An 18,751-nucleotide genomic window follows, 5' to 3' on the forward strand; every position below is an offset into this window, starting at 1 on the left:
TTTTAAATGGCTTTTCAGAATTTCTCAGACTTTCAGAGTTAATTTTCATGGTTGTGAATTTATATTGCGCACTTAGAAAAAACATTGCCACTAAATCAGGGTGGATTTATAACTCCTGTCGCTATTAATTTGACTGAAATTTAAAGCACATTCTTTATATAACATGAATGAAAGGCTAGTATTTACGATTTTTTTAAAAACTTAATAGGAAAATATGATTTAGCAGGATCCAGAGGTATGTTTGACAGCTCTTTCCTGCGCTGAGCTGCCTTTCTGCAGGACCTTGGTACTGCAAATATTTACATCCCTGCTGAGCTGGAAGCCTGTGAGTCCTTCGGGCCCCATGGAGGAGCTGGCCCTGCCAGGGAGGTATTTCTTTCTGACAGAAATATCCAGCTAGGGTGTTTTGTTTGGGGGGTGGGATTTTGCATCTGGCTTCCCCCAAAAATGGCTGGGGTCAGGCCCTTCTCCCAGCAGAGAGGCACAAAAAGCGGTCATGTCTCAATGCCGGCATTTGCAGAGCTTTTCAGGGAAGGTTTCTGGTTACTTTGCCAATATGAAAATTAATTCCTATAAATCTGTCTCCTGTCTAACAGAAAATTGCCCCTGCAAACACTGACAGTTGAGACATTTTATTTAAAATGACACACAAGATATTTAACCTTGTTTTTCTCACCAGCTGAAAACCAGCCTGCAGAGAAAGGGCGCTTGTGGTTATTATATACAAGGTAAGAGTGCAGAGGTTGTGTCCCTGAACTCTTGGGATGATGGAGAGGATCGTGGGCTAAACCCGGCTCAGCAGGGTTTAGGTTGGATATTAGGAAAACATTCTTCACCCAGAGGGTGGTTGGGCACTGGAACAGGCTCCTCAGGGAAGTGGTCACAGCACCAAGCCTGACAGAGTTCACAAACCCTTTGGGCAATGCTCTCAGGCACGTGGTCTGATTTTTGTCCTGTGCAAGGCCAGGAGCTGGACTTCAATGATCCTTGTGGGTCCCTTCCAACTCAGGATATTCTGTGATTCTGGCACTGGAGAAGGGGTTGGTGGCATCTGTGGCAGAGAAGGGATGGTGGTGCTGGTGGCTGGAACGGCCTCACATCTTCCCCAAAACCAGGTACAAACCACCAAAGAGCAGAAGCACAGTCAGTGGAAGATATCCCGAGGAGCTGGGCAGGCAGGAAAGGCTGTGGCTGCTGCTGGACCAAGCCAGCTGCCCTGATGCTCCTGGTGCAGGTATGGCAGGGACACCAAGGGGTCCCTGGGGCAGATGTGTCCTGTAAGTTCCCAGCACCAGGTCCTGGGAGCCACTGCCTGCAAGCAGGGCTGCCTTGTGAAGGTCATCGCAGCATGTTCCCAGTTAAATAACCCTGGGCAATGAATAACCAGCCCTGGAGCCAAGGAAGTGCTCCCTTTTTGTTGCAAAACTCATTTATAGACACGGTGGGCTCAGGGATGAGGGTCAGCCGTGGGCTCTCTGCAGTGAGTGAAGAGGTCTGTGTGGAGACACGGGGGGATGCAGTTCCATGAGCTCCCAGTTGAGTGTGAAATCCCACTTCCTCGGCGTGGCTGGGTTTGCTGGCCGTGCTGAGGGGTCTGGGTGTGAATGTCACGGGAATTCTCCCAGACTCTGGGACTTACAGCAATGCCACCAGAGGGGGCTCTAGTAATATTTAATGTGTGCGTGGCTCCGCACGGCGGGGAGTGGGCAGGCGCCCTGCAGCAGGGAAAAACGCCTTATTCTGGGCAAGGGGCTGACGGAGGTTTGCAAATGCTTTTAACGACTCATAGGTGTGGGGGACAAGTGATTTTTCAAATTATTTTCCTTTTGAATAAAGGCACGAGAAAGATGACTGCTGCCCTCACCTTCTGCTCTCCATCTCCCCAGCTTGCTTGGCAGAGAAAAGCCCCGCCCCGGGACCACTGAGCTCTGGGCTACAGGGAACCGAAAAAGCTCCCGCTGGGTTGCCCAGGGAGGCCTTGCTCCCCTCCTGGTCCTTTTCTGTGAGTGGCCAAGTCCAGCCTGGGGCACCAAGTGCTCCCCACGATCCCTCCAGAGGCTGAGGGAGGCATGAAGCAGCTGGGCTTGGACCAACTGCTGGTTTTAGCAATCCCACACTGGCAGGCTCTTTGATTTTTCTGCCTTTGATTTTGCTATCAGTGCTACTGGCCCTGCTGTGCAACAGCACAACACAGCCTTTCTAGGGCTGCAGCTCAGTTGTTTGCTGATGGCCAAACATCTGTTCATGTGTACATCTGGTGAAGGGTCTGGGGCACACATCTTATGAGGAGCAGCTGAGGGAGCTGCGAGATTTTAGCCTGGGAGGACCTTATTACTCTACAGCTCCCTGAAAAGAGGGTGCAGGCAGGTAGGAGTCGGTCTCTTCTCCCAAGTAACAAGTGACAGGACTACAGGAAAGGGCCTCAAGTTGTACCAGGGGAGGTTTAGATTGGATATTGAGGGAAATATTTCACTGGAAGGGCTGTCAAGCATTGTCACAGGCTGCCTAGGGATGTGGTGCAATCACTGTCCCTGGAAGCGTTCAAAAAACAGGATGTGGTGCTTAGGAACATGGGTTAGTGGTGGCCTTGGCAGTGCTGGGTTAACAGTTGGACTTGATGATCTTAAAGGTCTTTTCCATCCAAAACTACTCTTTGATTCTGTGACCTGTATGTCCAGACACAAGATGTATGTGTGTCCCAGCCCAAACACCATCAGTGGTGGCTTTGGTACCTCCTTCTCCTCACCCATCGCCCATGTGGTGGGGAAGAAGCAGGAGCTCTGGAGGGTGTTCAGGCTTGAATTGCTCATGTCTGTGTGCATTCATGCACAAACTTTCAGGAAAGCAAAACAAATGTGGATGTAAACTGAAACAAGAGAGGCTGCACTGTGCACGGATATTGCTGTGCCAAAGAGCTTAAGAACTGGGTTCACTTACCATGGTGCAGAAAGGAGACGACCCCTGGTCCAGCTGACCCCTATCCTTCTGTCCAGTTTGTTAAACAGCACATCCCAGCATGTTTGCTTGATGATGGTTCATATATAATTTTTTAATGTTCTCCTAATGCTGCAGGTTCAGTCACGGTGCATGATCTATCAGTTTGTGTTAGGGGATGTACAGACCCTGAATGAACAAGTCAGGATCCTGTGGGGTCTTGTACCAGGTCTCCTGTGTGCTCATTGCTGCCAGTAGCTCAAAGGAGGCAAAAGGAGATAGGCAGACCAAAAGGTCTCTTGTCCTGTGGACAAGGAAGAGGGGTATTGGGGCCCTCTCTGTGGATTAGTGGGGAGCAGTGCCAAGGCCAGGAAGAGGACATGAGCCGTCTTCAGGTGAAAGTGCAGATGGACAAACCAAGCCAGCAGAGATGATGGAGGCTGTAGAGAAGTGGCAGTTCTGCCTTGAGCTGCTGCTGTGGGTTCTGGGGTTTTCCCTGCTAAGAAACTCACACCCCCAGGGCAGTAAAAACCTTCCTTGTGTGGGTTTCTGCAGGGTGAGGAGCAGCCCAGGCTCCATCCTGGGAGCAGGGCAGCAGGGACTTTCTGTGGGCTGGGAGAGGGCTCTCTGTGGGGCAGTGGAGACCTTGGGTCTGCAGGAAGTGAGGATGTCTCCAAGCACCATGCACTGGAGAAGGGCTTCCCAACACCCACACCTGAGGGATCTCAGCACTTTTTGCTCAGCTGAACCCTGTCTGCTCTGTGTTCTCACCTGGCCAGAGCTGCTGGGGTGAAAACAGAGTTTTCGGTTTCTGAAGAGCCTCTTTGTTTCTCTCCCATGATCTGAGACCTGGCTTGCATGAGACAAAGTCTTTCCAGGAATTTTGGATTCACAGTGTAAAACTTCTGTTTGATCATAAATTAAGCTCAAGAAGCCTCATTCATCAAAAAGAGAACCTTTGTTCTGGCTGCAGAATATATCGAGGCTCCTGCAGGCTGGAACAACTTGAAAACCCCTTTGCAGTTGGAACAGCTGGGTAATGATCCCCAGTGAGGGAAATCTAGAGATGACACGAACTGTTAAACATTTTAGGATGTAATTATAATATGTCTAATGAATGTATGGAATAAACACAGGAATATCTATAGAGACTGTGCTGACAGTAGGAGCTTTGGACACCTCCCAGCCCCTATCAAACATTACAGTCTGAGTGCAGATGCTGTCTCTCTGCTGTGAATTCTACAAAACTGTGTCCCAGCTCTCCATGGGGGAGCATCATTTTGTATTAAGCTGTCTCTGTGTTGGTCAAATGTTCAGCATCTCTGCAACAGCAGGTTGATGTGATTTAACACCAGCTGACACTTCAGCCCCACAGCCGCTCGCTCGCTCCCTGCAGGTGGGACGGGGGGAGAACTGGAAGAGCAAAACTGAGAAAATTTGTAGGATGAGAAAAATACAGTTTAATAAGCAAAGCAAAACAAGACATTCATTCACTGCCTTCCCATGGGCAGGCAGGTGTTCAGCCATTCCCAGGAAATCTGGGCTCCATCACACATAATGGTTACTTGGGAAGACAAACACCATTACTCTGAATGTCCTCTTGTTCCTTCTTCTTCCCCAAGCTTTGTGTCTCCATAAGGCATGGGATATCCCTTGTGTCAGTGGTGCTCTGCTGTCTCCTCCCAAATTCTTGTGCATCCCGAACCAACTCACTGGTGGAGTGAGTGGCAGAAAATGCCTTGACTCTGTGTAAGTGCTGCTCAGCAGTAACGAAAACATCCCTATCTTATCAACCTGGTTTCAGCACAAATCCAAAACACAGCTCCATCCAACTACTGTGAAGAAAATTCACTCTATCCCAGTCAAATCTGGCTCACAGCTCCAAACCAACGGGCACTGACATCACTCTCAAGGCTGCTCTCTGGCTACATCTCTTATCTTCAAAGGCTGGGTAAAGGACTATATTCAATATTGCAAATAAGGACAAATATTTTCAGTAAAACTTAGTCATAATTATATCTTTCTCATGACTGAATGTGCCCATTATGGCTTTCCTGAAGCGTGATTTATTCCTTTGTGCACTGTTCCTTTCTGAAAGCCAAGAGACAGAAGGGACTTACGTAGGAGCAAGACATGAGGCCAGAGACTCAGGCTGACTTCAGCCTTCACATGAGCCATCACTGCTGTCAGCCAGACAGTGGCATCACTATAAAAATCTCAATGTAAATATTTGTTCTAAATCAGGCTCTTTCCTTTGCCTTGACTGCAGTATAATCGAGGGAGCTTATGAAATGCTGTATGATTTCAAGTTAATTGCTACTGAAAGTTGGAGGATTTGTTGTCTGTCTTGCACACACACCCCTGGGATCATTTTCTCTTGATTTAGTTTCTTTCTTCAAATTCATTTCTCACTGAACAGTTTCACAAAGGCCAAACTGTTTTCCTCCTCACAAAGCCCCTCTTGCTTTCTTGCCCTCCCTGCCCCTTGAGCAGGCAAGCCAGGGCTCATTGATGAAGAGAGATGAATATTTGCCTCTACTAACAGTTGGATTATTCCCACTTTTCAGATGCCATCTGTGTGACAGGGTTTGGTTTGCACTAAATACAGCCTGTGGGCTGAGCTAGGAAAACAGATTGCTGCACCACTACGTTAAATAATCGTCATTAAAATCTGGTTCATTGGAGGACTTTGAGCTGCATTGGAGAGGGGTTTTTTGGGGGGGGTGGATGCAGTTCACTTCCATGTCAGGATGCTGAAATCAGATTTTAATATGAATTTTATGACACTCGGCAGCAGAGTCACCTGGGATCCACAGGATGTCTCAGGTTTGCAGGTGGGCAGGCAGGGGTGAGAACCACCAGCTTCCTGCTGCTCTGGGCTGAGGGAGTGCAGAAAAGGGGCCCTCGCTGCTCTGTCTTTAATGTCTGTCTTTCCCCAAGCCCTCAATGCTGTGAGCAGTTTCAAACCCCCGCCGAGAAATACTCTAAATTCAGCAACATCCTTCATTGCAAACCACCAGGGCACAGACTCGAGTCCTGCTGGCTGTAGCTCTGAGGCAAACACACACACACACAAGATGAAGAAAGCCCTTTTAATTCTTCTGCCCCTGCAGAGGAGTGGCAGAACTCCATAGCCCACAGGAATGTGTGGAGTGGATATCCCTGCCCTTCAGGTGTTGCAGGTAAAGTACATGGAAGTATTTTTCCCTTGCAGTAGCTCCTTACATTTGCAACAGGTACAGTAAGTATAGTGTGCTGCTTCTAGCTGGTTTATTTCTGCATACAGAAAGTAAGAAAATAACCTGAAGGTTTATTTTGCCTTCTCACCCAAAATATTTGAACTTGGTGGTGGGGGTGTTCCACTTGCTGTGAGTTTATTTACACCAGTCTTCTACAAGATGTGTTGGCATTTGTGTATTTCCACGCCATGGATGAGGACTCAGCATGATCATCATCTTGATTGGCGGCTCTTCCTTGGCTTCCTCTTCCTTGAAAACTTTGATCTCAGCCAGTTGAAGAAGCCACCTTTTGCTTTTAACTCAAACTCTATCGGGAAATGGTCACTCACTCCCAGCGCCTGCAAGACAAGGGCACAGAGGGTTGGGAGCGGACGCCCCTGCTCTCTCCAAGCCCTGTCCCGGATGGGATATGGATGTGGGGAGGTGCAACGCAAGCACTGCATTACTTTGGGAAGATGCAGCAGTTTTATGGCCAGGACCATGTTCAGAACTGCCTGGACACCGCTGGCTTTGCACTCCTGTGTTAGCCCTTGCCCCGCTGCTGCAGGGGCTGTGCTGTGCCTACCTGCTCCTCAGTCATCTGAAAGTCCTTCTGGAAATCAAAGATGTTGGCAGAGTGTGGCACGACAGCCTGGATGAGCTTCTGTCCACTGACTACGATCCTGCAAGGACCAAGGGAATGGGGTGCTGTGAGGAGGTGCCTGAGCAGCAGCAGCCACACTGCCCTGCTGTACAGTTTGTCCTTACCCATGGGCTTCCCACCCAGAGGTGCCAGCTCCTTTAGGTGCCTCCTTGGCAGCGAGGCATCTAAATATCTTGGCATGCATTGCTCCTGGAAGCCAATGTCAAATGGCTTCTGTCTAAACCCACCTAACAGTGCTGGGAAGTTGAAAGCCCTGCTTTGGATACAAAACACACAGGACACCAATGACTGGAGTCTCAGTGAAGTTCTTGCTTGAAATCCTGCCTGTTCTCCAAACCTACTCACCAACAGATCTGCAAAGTGCTTTGTGCTCCTGACTAGAAGCATTTGGATCACATTTCCCCTGGACACTGTTTTATCTTTGATGGCCTCATGTACATTTGTTTTCTCTGTCCATTACTGACACTTTTTGATATATTTTTTCACTCAAAGAGTCATAACCAGTGACTGGTTTGGCAGTGGCCCTTTACCTGTCATATGGGCAGCTTGTGCTGCTCTTCACCGTCGTGTCATTTTTGTCACCAATTAGCCAGGTGAATTCGGAGCAAGTCCTCAGCCGGATGTTCTTCCACTGCTTTTGGGGAACATAGCTACATCCAGCATTGAAGTCTCCCATGAAGATGAAGTTCTGGAAGGTAGGAGGTTTTTCAAAAGTTACCATGAGAACAGCTCTTCAAAACAAGACTGACAAGGACTTTTAAGGTCCATGGATGCTCCCAGTAGCCATTACAGCTCTAATAGCAGCCACTCTGAGTGCAGTGGGACTTCTCCTTTCTGCTGGGCACACCAGGGCATGCTGATAACAATCTTATTGGGAGATCGAGTTTACTGTATTAAATGTGGAGAATTCAGTGAAAATACATCAAAGAGATACTCAAAACCTGGGTCTCATTATCAATGGGTTTAAGGTTATCAGGTGTGAATAGTGAATAGCCTGCCAGGTGACTCTACCAAAGCCCTGCTAGTAACACAGATGTAGCAACCAACCTCGGTTTTCCAGCGCTGTTTGACATCTAAATACACATCATAGAGCTCGTCAATCTCCCGCACTGCAGTGTCTGGTGTGGTGTGCAGAGGGATTATAGCAAACTCATTGACAGCTTAAAAACAAGGCAGAAGAACAGAAAAAAATGCAATGGTTAAACAGAGAATCAGTCACAAAGAAACAGACTGACTTGGAAGAAAGGGTGTGTTTTTTTCTGAGGAAGAAACAGTTTCTGTTCCGACTGTGGACCAGGGGCAGTCTCTGTGTGGTTGCACAGCGTCCCCCTCCAGGCACTCAGCTGAGCTGGAGATGCTGTGCCAGTGCAGGCAAACCCTGATCCAGCACCCGTGGCAATTGCTGCTCCCACGGCAGTGCCAGAGGCAGGGAGTGCATCCACCAACCCACTGCCTGCGGCAGCAGAGGCTTTCCTGGGGTCGTGGCCTTTCCCAGAAAGGCAAAATGCTGCTCTTGGAAGGAAAAGCAGCATGGGGTCTGGGTGTGGCACCTTGAGCCCTCCCCTGACGTGCCCGGGTCCAGTCAGTGTTGCCTCGATGACTCACCAGTGGGACAATGACACGTTTCTGAAACATCTCACCGGTTTTTGGAGACTGGAACCAGATGACAAAGGGCTCCCTGGAGAAGACATCCTCATCCCCAGGCTGGGTGTCAGGGTACTGGTAGGTTTGTTTCACTGATACCAGATGTTGCCTGCAGCAGAATGGACAGGATAGGGGATGTCACGGTCGTGGCTCGCTGGAACTTGTCTAACACTGACTCCATGCTCGGACCCAGACGACAGATACAGCAGCACTAGTGGCTGTGTCTGGGATGATCCCCACACCCAGGCACAGCCCATCCCACCCACAAAGCCTGCACATCTCCAGCTCCCTCAGAGCAAAGCCACCACCATGTCCGGCCTGTCTCTGTGGGACTGTGACCCGGAGGGCAGGATGAGGGCTGGCTTGTTGGCAAGGGGCCTCACTCACCTGTAGATGAAGACATACTGCTCCTTGTAGCTGTTCCTTCCCAGCCTCTGGCTGGCAATGCACCTGTATTCATCCTTTGGCTCCTTCAGCTGACTGGAAGGAAAGTGGTGTTCCTGAGTTCATTTCTGCACTCAAAAGCAGTTGAGAGGGAGGTAATTTTGCCTGTGCCCAAGGGTGTGGGATGTTGCCTGCCTGACCTCAGAGGCAGGTGGGTAAAGACACTAAGCCCTTCTCAGGAGCTGGACCCTTTCTCCAGCGCTGGCTCTTCATTCAACCTTATCCCTGCTCATTGCAGCCTCTGTCTCTCCTTCAGCTGAGTCTCACGTCCAGCCAGCCAAACACCGCTGTTTTGTCTGGACTGCCACTCCAGGCTGTCAGTCCCTAATCTAAAGCAATTCCCAGCCCTGCAGGAAGGTGGCTGTCCTGCTGCAGCACCAGTCTGGTGAGGGCATTTCCCCTCCCTTCTTCCTTCCTTTGGGAATTAATCTGTAGCAAATTGAATCTAACTTGGTTATACTGATTTAAAAGTGTGTTCTACAGTGGTCTGGAGCTGGCTTTGCCCCTCTCCCTCAGTGAGACTGCCAGAGCCTGGTCCTTCCTTGATGCTGGGACAGGGCCCAAATCCTAAGATTTTGCCCCAGTAGGGTGGCACTGAGCAGAGCACAGGCTCTTGCCAAGTATCTTTCCCAATATTTGCCCATTTGCCCTTGGCCACCCTACCTGGTGAGCTCCTCCACTAGGAGAGGACAAACACGGTTCTTGTTGTCCTTTATTTCCATCAGCAACATGATGTCACAGCGAGAAATGATCTGCAAGGGGAAGGAGCAGGAGGAAGTTCACACATGGTGGGTTTTGGGGGATTAGGAAGGGGTTACAAAGAAGTGGCTACTGGTGTGGGGGAAGTCCTTTGTGGAAGAAGTGGCACCCAGCCTGGGATCATGGGAGGGGAGCAGTGGCTGGAGCGAAGCTCTTCTGCTTTCTGAGCAGCTGCACGCCCCAGCACGAGCTGGGAGAGGAAACTCGGGAGCAGAGTGGTTTCACATTTAGTGAAAAACTTCTGCACGTGCCCCTGAGGAGGAAGTGTGGAGGGGAAGGGGCAGCAAGAGCCACTGCTGTGAGCCTGGTCCCCCCAAGCCACTGCTGGGGTGCTGCCCCTGCCCACCCCCCTTTCCCTACGGTCAGCATTCACCCATCCCAGTCTGTTGCAGACCCTCTGAAATAGCCCCTGGAGCCCAAAGCAACCTCCTCTCTGAAAACAGGGCTGCACAGCTCAGAGGGACAGCAGGGCTCAGCTCCTGCAGCTGCTGTTGGGATTCCCCATGGGAAAGCCCAGTTCACACTCAGCCCAGCATGGTCAGGGGCTTCTCTCTGCCCCTGGTTTCATTGTTCTTTAATCTTTGTGGGTGATTTCTGTCAGGAAAAAAGCACCCCTTTCTGCCCCGTGAAACTTACCCATAATTACCTAAATTACCCATAATTTAGTAGATATTGCCCACAGCGATGACAGTACAAGAAGAACGGTCTGGAAATGCAAAGCCCACGCAAACCCCTCTTCTCTGGCAGTTTGCAATCAAAGTATTAAAACCCAATTACATGGTGCCATTCCTTGTTGGTGCCGCTCAGGACCCACAACCATCCCACTAACGCCGAGCACCATGTTCTCCCTTACTGCGGCATCTTGGAGGGCACTTGCAAAAGCTAAGAGTCTAAAATGTGGTTCTTTTAAAGGGCAGAGTTATCTTCAGCTGCTGCAGAGGCAGCCTGATGGTGAGGGTTTGCTCATATAAATTAGTAATTGGGCTTTTCGGATTTGCAGCAGACTCTAATATGACAGATACTCTCCGCTGTCCTGAGAACAGGTTTAATTAGACAAGAATATTTCAGAATGACTAGCACATAAGGAAGGCAAATAATGTATCACAAAACAAAGCTCTGTGGATTCGAAGTGGAAATTACTTTTGCTGAGCACTGAGGTTTTCCTCCTTTCCTAACTCCGTTTTCCAAAGGAAACAGCAAATGTTGTTTCTGTTATATTCTCACGCAGGCTAAAATAACAGCAAACATCCTATTCAACCACAGGCTGATTTTTACATTCAGAGTACAATTTTTTTTAAATTATGCGCTCATTTTTTCACTTGAAAAGAAAAATAAAGTGAAAGGTAAATAAAGTGTAAGATTCCACAGCTAAGAAACGCTCAGAAAACTCAATGTCTGTCTCATCCAAGCAAACGAACGTACCTTTACCACGGCATCAACGACTTCAGGTCTGGCTATTTTAGTTTCTCCAAAAGACCTCACATTGAAGGAGCAAAGTTTTAGGCTCAGAGATGGGTTGAAATTGAAGAGTGAAAGTAAGAAGAGGAGCAACATCTTGAGGGACTTGGGCAAAATGAGTTGCTGCGAGTGTGCCTATAAATATGTATGTGTGTGTGTTTATGCACCCGTCCCTCTGCAGCTGGTTGGGAGGTCAGATTGAGCAGTCAGCTGTATCCATCACGACCAGGAATCACCATTTCCTCCTTTCCCTCATTTCCATCTCCCAGCACAGAGCAGCATGGAGACTTTGAACTTGTGCCTGGGGGGAAAAGTGGCTCTGCTGAGCCAACCTCCCTGTCCTGGCAGAGCAACTGCTCCACCAGAACTCAGAATCCCTCCCCACGGAGAGACACCCATCGTGGGATGCCTCCCATGACTGAGCACTAGTTGGGACCACTCCAGGCAGTGCTGGGCCAGGACCAGGCTCCCTGGGCCAGTCCAAGCCAGAGGTCAAGACCAGGAGATGGATGGGGTAGATGGTGAAAGGGTCTGGGAAGCAGCAGGGGTTTCTGGAGGGCACCAGAAGTCCCACTGGAAGGGGCTGCAGGGCAGCCATGGGAAGATACGTGATGCACTGTCCTTCAAACTCCTGGCCAGGTGTTCCCAGCACAGCAGTCTCGGTTTGTGCGCATGGGTCTGGCTTGTGCTGTGTGGTGGAAGGGCAGACATGAGTTTGGCCAAAACAGCACTTGAGTGAGGATGCTGCAGGTGGGATGGTTCAGTCACCTGAAGTGGTTTTTACAGGGAAACCATCCCCCTGCTGTCCCTTAATCCTCTGCCACATGTCAGCCCTCAGACAGGGACACATTTGTTGGCCCCCAATCAAGTATAATGTCAGGAGGTATAACAAGAGGTCAAGCTAAATGACATCTTTAAGCATCTTGGATTTTTCTCCCTCTGCTTACAGGGCGCTTTCATATCCTCCTTCCTTTCTCTGGGAACAGCCACGCAGCCTGTCTGCACCCCACTGCCCTGCTCACACAGCCACCCATGCAAGTCTGATCCGGAGGCACCAGCACACAGCTCCCAACGCTGTCTGAACCAACTGAACAGGCTCAGATGGAGCTGGCACAAAATGCAGTTCATGGAGGGGCTCCCAAAGACGCAGCACAGCTGAAAGCAGTGGGATCCACGTCTTGCTGGGGAGGCAGCTGCAGCTCTCCAGGGAGCATGATGCAGATGTTGGAATGGGCACCACAAATCCGTTTTGGCCAGACAGGGATTTCGAGCACTGGCTGCTAGCAAGGGACACGCCACTGTGCTGCCCCAGTGTTTGCTACCCAACCCAGCTACAGGGGAAGTGAGCATGTGACCCTCCGAAATAACAGAGCTTGGGCGCTGCTTCCTCTCCGCCGGGTCTTCAGTGAGCTGGCCCAGGGCAGGACAGGCTCTGGAGAAAACTAATAAAGAGGGAGGGAAAATGAAGGTCTTGGGGGTTGTAAATCTCCCACCTGACCTTCCTGAAAGCACAGCCTGAGCTAAGGGCTTGCGACAGCAGCTGCAGCCTCGGGGTCACAGTCATCAAAACCCTCAGCTGTCCCCAAAACGAGGCTTGTTTTGGCTACCCTGGCATCAAAGAGTAAATGTTTGTTGTGGTGCCCGTGAAGGCTCCGACCCTGAGCCTCGCCTATCAGTGCTGTGTTTGTCCCCAGGGCCCCTGGCTTATCAGCCTCCCCTTGCCCCTCCACCTCAGGCATTATCAGGGGGACAGGCAGTGGCCAGGTGACCTGGGGGGGGGGGGCACTGGGAGCTCACATTCCTTTCTGCACTGCTTTATCTCCCTGTTTACTGCATTTCCTTTGCTCCTTATCAGACCATAAAACAGCCTCGATGGTGCATGAACATTGACAGTTCAGGCCTGCCCTGCTCTTGCACAAGAGGGTGAAGCTGCTGATGAAACCAATACAGGTTGGGGTTTCTGTCCCTACATGGAATGATGTCAGGTGAGCAGCACCTGTGGGACATTCCTTAATAAAGCCCCTCCTCAGCCTCTCCCTCCTCCCAGGGGAAAGGCAGGTGATGAGACAGAAGGCAATGCCAAAGCCAGTTTGGGCAAGAGCTCAGAGCAGTGAGTAGGTGCTGCCCAGGGCCCTTCAGCCGAGCTTTGCTGACAGACCCTACAGGGCATGGGGGCTGTGGCTGGTGTGTTGCTACCTCTGGAGCAGCAATTCAGCCTTCCATCTTCTTTCTGCTTCCAAGAAGGTGCTGTGGGATGGATGACAGGATGTGTCCCTATGTAAGTGCCTGCTTAGGGTCCCCATGGGACAGTGGGGTATGACGGTCTGGCAGCGATGTGGGGGTTCCTCCTCTCCCTTCAGGCACAGACTCTTCCTTTTGGTCATGGTCCTGGCTGCCCTTGGGTCACCCGCAAAATGGTTTTTCCTGGCAGAGATGGACTGAGAGGATCTCTGAGGTTTCCTGTGCTTTTCTGTGAGGGTTGCAGGCAGACACTGCGGGATGAGCCCACATCTCCTCCTGCTCTGCCAGAGGAAGCCTATTCTGAGCTTGAAGCGCCGTGTGACTCATACCCCATGGGTGCTCCCCCCCACTGAACACCCCATGAGTTCACCCTGGGACTGTGCTGAGGCTTCATTTCTCCTCTGCGGGCAAGACACGTTGTCTGTGCTGGTCAGGGGTTTGATACTGCTGGGGTCACCAGTGCTGCTGTGTCCTTTCTACAAAGGGTGCAAAGGCTGGCCCAGTCTGCCTGAGCCCTGGTCTGTTGGGGTGCCCCTGCTCCCCCACTAAACAGCCCCATTAGCCTGTCCCCCCGAAGGGGAGCATGTGGCTCCAGGGAAGCACAGGCAGAACAGGCAGAGGTGATGTTGGGTGCGAGGGGGCAGTATGGGGATGAGCACTGCCACACTGGTTCTCTCCAGGTGCCACCACAGCTCTGTTTTCCAGAGCTGGGCTCCCCCTTCCACATACCAGGCTTTAAGGTGTCTTGTGTGTCTTGATTTTCACCATTTTTACCCAAATTGCAGCTCTGTCTACATCTGCTGTGGTGAGGGGAAGACCATAAAGGACCAACCCAAAGTCACCAGCATCATCATGAAAGTAGGTTCTTTGGGGCAAATGAAATGACCTTTGGTTTCTTGGTGACCTCATCACAACCATGAGGCAGAGTATTTTATCTCAGTCTCCCGGAATTTCAAGTTAATAAGTAGCAAAGCACTTGGGCCATTTTGTATTTCTAAAGTTCATAGCTGGGCTGCAGACCAAATATGGTCATTTGGGAAGTGGCTTCAGTGCCAATGTAATGGCAATAAGTGTCCTGGAATGACCCTCTGGAATTTTCGTGTAATGGAGGGTAAAAGCATTTGGCGTGCAAGATACATGGAATGTTTTGAATCAATTCTTTGATGCTTAATTTTTATTTATAATTCTGGAAGGTATGTGTTCTATTTAATTACTGTTAGGGCATAATTCCTTTGCTGATCCAGGACTCTGATAGGGTTTTCTTTTTCAACTTCATACGTCAGTATTGTTCAACTAGTGGCTTGAAGCGTGACAGCCTGCCTGCTATAAGGCAGTGCAAGGAAAAATGCCTCATCATGTTTTCAGTTTCTTGAATGAAGCCGTTTAGCTGAGCTGTAGGGCGGCACAAGGTAATCTGAAATACAGGCTTTGATGCGTGACGAGGAGATGAGGCTTTGAAGTTATCCCTCCAGAAAGATATTGCAGCCACCAAATAAGCAGGTTTTGTGACATTAAGTACACCTGCATTGTTAGCAGTGAAAGATGTAATTAAAATGTGTGTAATATATGCATTGACTTTCAGTAGTTAAGAAAGTATTATTTAAAGCTATTACATGGAAAGTAGGTCTAGCTTTATGATGTTTTAAAAGGTGGGAGCTTGTGTTTGTCCCAGGTTGTGCAATGAAGCCACTTAGGAGTGACAGGGCAGCTGCTGAAAGCGGTGCCCAGAGGAGTTATTTACCCCTGTGCTCACTGGGAGCTGCTGTTTGCAAACTGGAGCCAAGATCTTATCCCTGTCCTGGGGGGTGAATTTTGGTAGCTGTATGTTAATAAAGTGTCGCACTGCTTTGGGCATGGCAAGGTGCCACGGTGGGCTCTGGGGCACCCGCCTGCCCCGGCGCTCTCCCGTGCCCACAGTCCCCTGGGGATTGCTCACGGCATCGTGCCACAGGGCCACCACCACGTGAGTGGAAATACATGGGGACTTGTCACCCTGGGAAGATGATTCACCTCACCAAAGCAGCGTGCTGTCACTTGTTATGATTACAAACAGCCTCACCATGTGCCCTGGGGATCCATCACCCAGCACTGGGAAATAATATGGAAACTTTTCATCTGGTGGAGCAGTGCTGCTTCTCAGCTTGGTGAGGCAGAAGCTGGAGTTCTCCATAGCTACCCTGGCCTGAATCCAACCAGAACTTCCACCTTCCTATGGAAAACAAGACTGTTTACATGAAAGTCTCGTTTACTGATTTCTGCCATAAGACAGCTAATTCTGATTACTTTTAATTTTTTTTATCCTGCAGTTGCTCCGATATAGGGAGACATTTTGTTTCTAACTGCATCATAAGTCATTGTTGTGGTCATCCTGCATCCTGCTCACAGCATCAAAGCTGTGCTCTTGTGCTGATGGGAAGCCCAGCTTCTGACCCTGGCATTGGGAATGAGTAATTTTCTGCTGAGGGCCAGGAGAGCTGGCAGTGGGCTCCGAAATGCCAGCAGCCTTGAGGGGTGACGCAGGGGTGACTCGATCCTCACCAGCTGCTACATCTGTGTGATGAGTTGTGTCTGTGGGCTGAGAGGAGAAACAAAATTCATGGGGCAGGTCAGTGCAGGCACTGGCCTTTAATTTTGGCTTGCCACAGTGCAGCCACCCCAAACATGGCCTCACGAGGTCCTAAGGAGGTGCCCAGGGAGCTGTTGGGGCTCCCCCTGAAGCTCATCTGCTCCCTGCAGGAGCAGGGAGCCCAGCTGTGCCCTGAACTCTCCCCACAGCCCCCCATGGCATCCGGAGAGCCCAAGGTCTCCTCTACTTTGCTGGGCCAGAGGATCAGCCCCTGCCTGGCAAAGTCACCAGAGCACTGTAAACTGCCTCACCAGGGCTGTGACCTGTTGAAGCTGTGGTCTCATCCCAATGGTGGTTGGCTCAGGAGAGCCCTGATGATCCCTCCTTTCCCCGTCGCCAATGAAGTCTCCCAATGACTCTTCCCTGTGGCTGCACGCTGAGATTGCAAGAGCAGATTCCCTGGTTGGCTCATGCCATGTTTCAACATAAAACCACTGCATGTCTCTGCTTCGGCTTCTCTATTTCAAGAGCCATAATTCGCCATGACTATCTCCAGGGACTTCCCACCAGGTGGCCTGGAATAGCCGTCATGTGGGTAATCCATCCCTGGAGTGAGTCAGCGCTGCCCTGCACGTGTCTCACGGGAGCCTTTGGCCATGCACAAGAAAGCTGAACAAAGAAATACGACTGTAAACAATGTTTGGAGGCTTGTGAAATACCTCCCATGTCCGATTAGGTCACTTTAGCGGAAGCTCAACTTTGTTTTGCCCAGCTTGACTGGGAAGCTCTTTAAAGAAAACCCAGAGCAGGCTGTGCCTCACCTTCACCAGGCCACCTAAACCCCTTGATTTTAGTTATAAATCTCTTCTAACAGCTCATGTTATCAAAAGCTTATGGTTATCGCAGTAAACTCTGACCTGGAAAGCCATTTATACCAGTTATCTCTCCCAGCTGGGCAGACCAAAGGGACATCCTTTATCAAAGCACAGGTGGGGTGAGGACTTGACCCAATTTGCATTTACTCAGGAGCTGATCTCATTTCCAATTTAATTAAGTTTTCTCATATTTTTTGGCATATCCTAAAGGTACGCACCAGCCTGATATATGACCCAAGGGGAATGAACATAAATTGCTTATAGCAAAAGAATTCAGATGGCAGTTTTAAGAAAAAACAGAGCAGATTTTAAATGCAGGTTGAAATGCAGCTCCTGAGAGCAAGCAGTGTCATCTGTTGGGAAGAGAGAGCAGGTAACAGGCTTGTAACCTAAATGGCAGACTTACTCTTATACTGGAAATAGGACTTTTATCAGTGGGATGCTCTGATTTCAACCTTTGTGCCCTTTCCACAGGAAACACGGCAGAACTCTGTGCTCTCTAATCACAGCCCACACCAGGACCTGGGAAGGGGACAGCTGTTCCCCATTCCCATGTTTGCTCCCAGGCCTTGTGCAAGGGGACTGTGAGGTCTCTCTGTGGGGTGCAGCACTGCATTCCCCTCCATATCTCTGTGGCAGATACTTCCCTGTTGTAACCCCTGTTTTATCTTCTTGTTGTAACCCTGTTGCTGCCATTATCAAATTCCCTTTTTTATCCCTGTTGCATCTCCATGGCAACCCCATTGTATAACTTCTGTAATCTCATTGGATCTTCCTTGAATCCCTGCTGTGTGTCCCTTGCATACCCCCATACATCCTTGCTGTATCCCTGTTGTAACTGCATACCCCACTGTACCCCCTGCACACCCTAAACCAACTATAGCCCTCCCTTGCACCCCCACTGAAGTCCCATCACATCCCTCTGTTGCCACTCTGTATTCCCCCCTTTGCACCTCATTGTAGCCCCTCTTCCATCCCTCTTATACCCCTATTTTATATCCCACCTTTCATCCCAGTTATGTACCACATGCATTCCCACTGCAGTCCAGTTGCATCCCCCCTGCCACCCCACTGAATTCCTGTCACATCTCTCATTACAGCTCCACTGCATCCCCCCACTGCACCCCCCCTTTCCACCCCGTTCCCTCCCATGGAAGCCTCATTACTTCTCCCCTTGCGCTCCTTTTGCAGCTGCATTGCACCCTCCCCTTGCACCTCCACTGCCATCCCTTCACATCCCCCGGCTGTAGCCACCTCGTAGCCTGTGTTCACCCCCATTATACCCCATCTGCAGCCCCCCACTGCAGCCTCCCTTCCATCCCTGTGGCAATCCTCCTTGTACCCTCATGGAAGTCCCATTACATTTCCCATTTGTACCCCCACTACGGTCCTATTTCATCCTTCCTTGAGCTTCCATTGACGTCCCTTTACACGCCCCCACTGTAGCCGCCTTTCAGCCTTTGGGTACCCCCGTTGTAGCCCCAAAGCCGCCCTACTGCATCCCCCCCCCTTGCACCGCGTTGCAACCCTCCCTTTCCCCCCTATTTCATGCCCCTCTCACCCCGGCTGTATCCCGCCTATCCCCCCTCGGCATCCCGCCCCGCGGAGCCGCATCCCCGCCTCTCGCTGCGCCCCGCGGAGCCGCACCGGCGCGGGGGGAGGGCGCAGCGGAGCCGCCGCGTTTCGCCGCTCGGCGCTGCCATTACGGCTCGGCTCGGCTCGGCTCGGCACGGTGAGAGGCGGGGGGGCGGGATGCGGGGCTGACAGTAGCAGTGACAGAACCGGGGGGCGACCGAGGGGGCAGCCGTTCCGGCGTGCGGGTCTCCCCGCTCCCAACCCTGGCATCGCTGGCGGTGGGCAGGAGACCGGGAGCAAAGCCAAAATGCAAGGAATAATTTCAAATGTATATTTCTAAAAATTTAATTAATTTGTCTTTAAATTCTCCCCC

At 50.6% G+C, this 18,751-nt stretch overlaps 2 protein-coding genes and 1 long non-coding RNA gene across 5 annotated transcripts in view; 2 read left to right on the top strand and 1 right to left on the bottom strand.

Annotated features, from left to right (window-relative positions):
• Window positions 1–6,182: 6,182 nt before the first annotated feature.
• DNASE1L3 (deoxyribonuclease 1 like 3) lies at window positions 6,183–11,286 on the bottom strand. The gene is made up of 8 exons (XM_027700958.1): window positions 11,086–11,286; window positions 9,568–9,656; window positions 8,848–8,940; window positions 8,457–8,569; window positions 7,864–7,976; window positions 7,347–7,504; window positions 6,739–6,835; window positions 6,183–6,511 (listed from the first exon to the last, which is right to left on the bottom strand). Exons 1-8 carry the CDS (start codon window positions 11,215–11,217, stop codon window positions 6,386–6,388), a joined length of 921 nt encoding a protein of 306 aa, XP_027556759.1. The 5' UTR covers window positions 11,218–11,286; the 3' UTR covers window positions 6,183–6,385.
• Window positions 11,287–13,002: 1,716 nt separating this feature from the next.
• On the top strand, window positions 13,003–17,428 carry LOC113976073. Its single transcript, XR_003536985.1, has 3 exons — window positions 13,003–13,106; window positions 14,148–14,220; window positions 16,138–17,428. It is a non-coding gene; the product is annotated as an uncharacterized LOC113976073 (long non-coding RNA).
• Window positions 17,429–18,441: 1,013 nt separating this feature from the next.
• ABHD6 (abhydrolase domain containing 6) overlaps window positions 18,442–18,751 on the top strand; it is a 14,889-nt gene continuing 14,579 nt past the window's right edge. The window contains exon 1 of one of the 3 annotated variants that reach the window (XM_027700712.1): window positions 18,442–18,535. The gene's annotated coding sequence lies outside the window, so the exon portion shown is untranslated. The remainder of the gene's footprint in view (window positions 18,536–18,751) is intronic. The other 2 variants (XM_027700706.1, XM_027700708.1) reach the window with 2 other exon arrangements.

Source organism: Neopelma chrysocephalum, unplaced genomic scaffold (assembly GCF_003984885.1).
Source record: "Neopelma chrysocephalum unplaced genomic scaffold, ASM398488v2 Primary Assembly neopelma1_147, whole genome shotgun sequence".
Taxonomy (NCBI): Eukaryota; Metazoa; Chordata; class Aves; order Passeriformes; family Pipridae; genus Neopelma; species Neopelma chrysocephalum.

Excerpts from the sequence above, each read along its gene's own strand:
- DNASE1L3 (XM_027700958.1), bottom strand. The coding sequence starts at position 11,217 with ATGTTGCTCCTCTTCTTACTTTCACTCTTCAATTTCAACCCATCTCTG. Across the intron at positions 8,941-9,567 it reads CTAGTGGAGGAGCTCACCAG|TCAGCTGAAGGAGCCAAAGG; the intron begins GTAGGGTGGCCA and ends CTTTCCTTCCAG. Across the intron at positions 6,836-7,346 it reads ACAAGCTGCCCATATGACAG|GATCGTAGTCAGTGGACAGA; the intron begins GTAAAGGGCCAC and ends TGGTCCTTGCAG.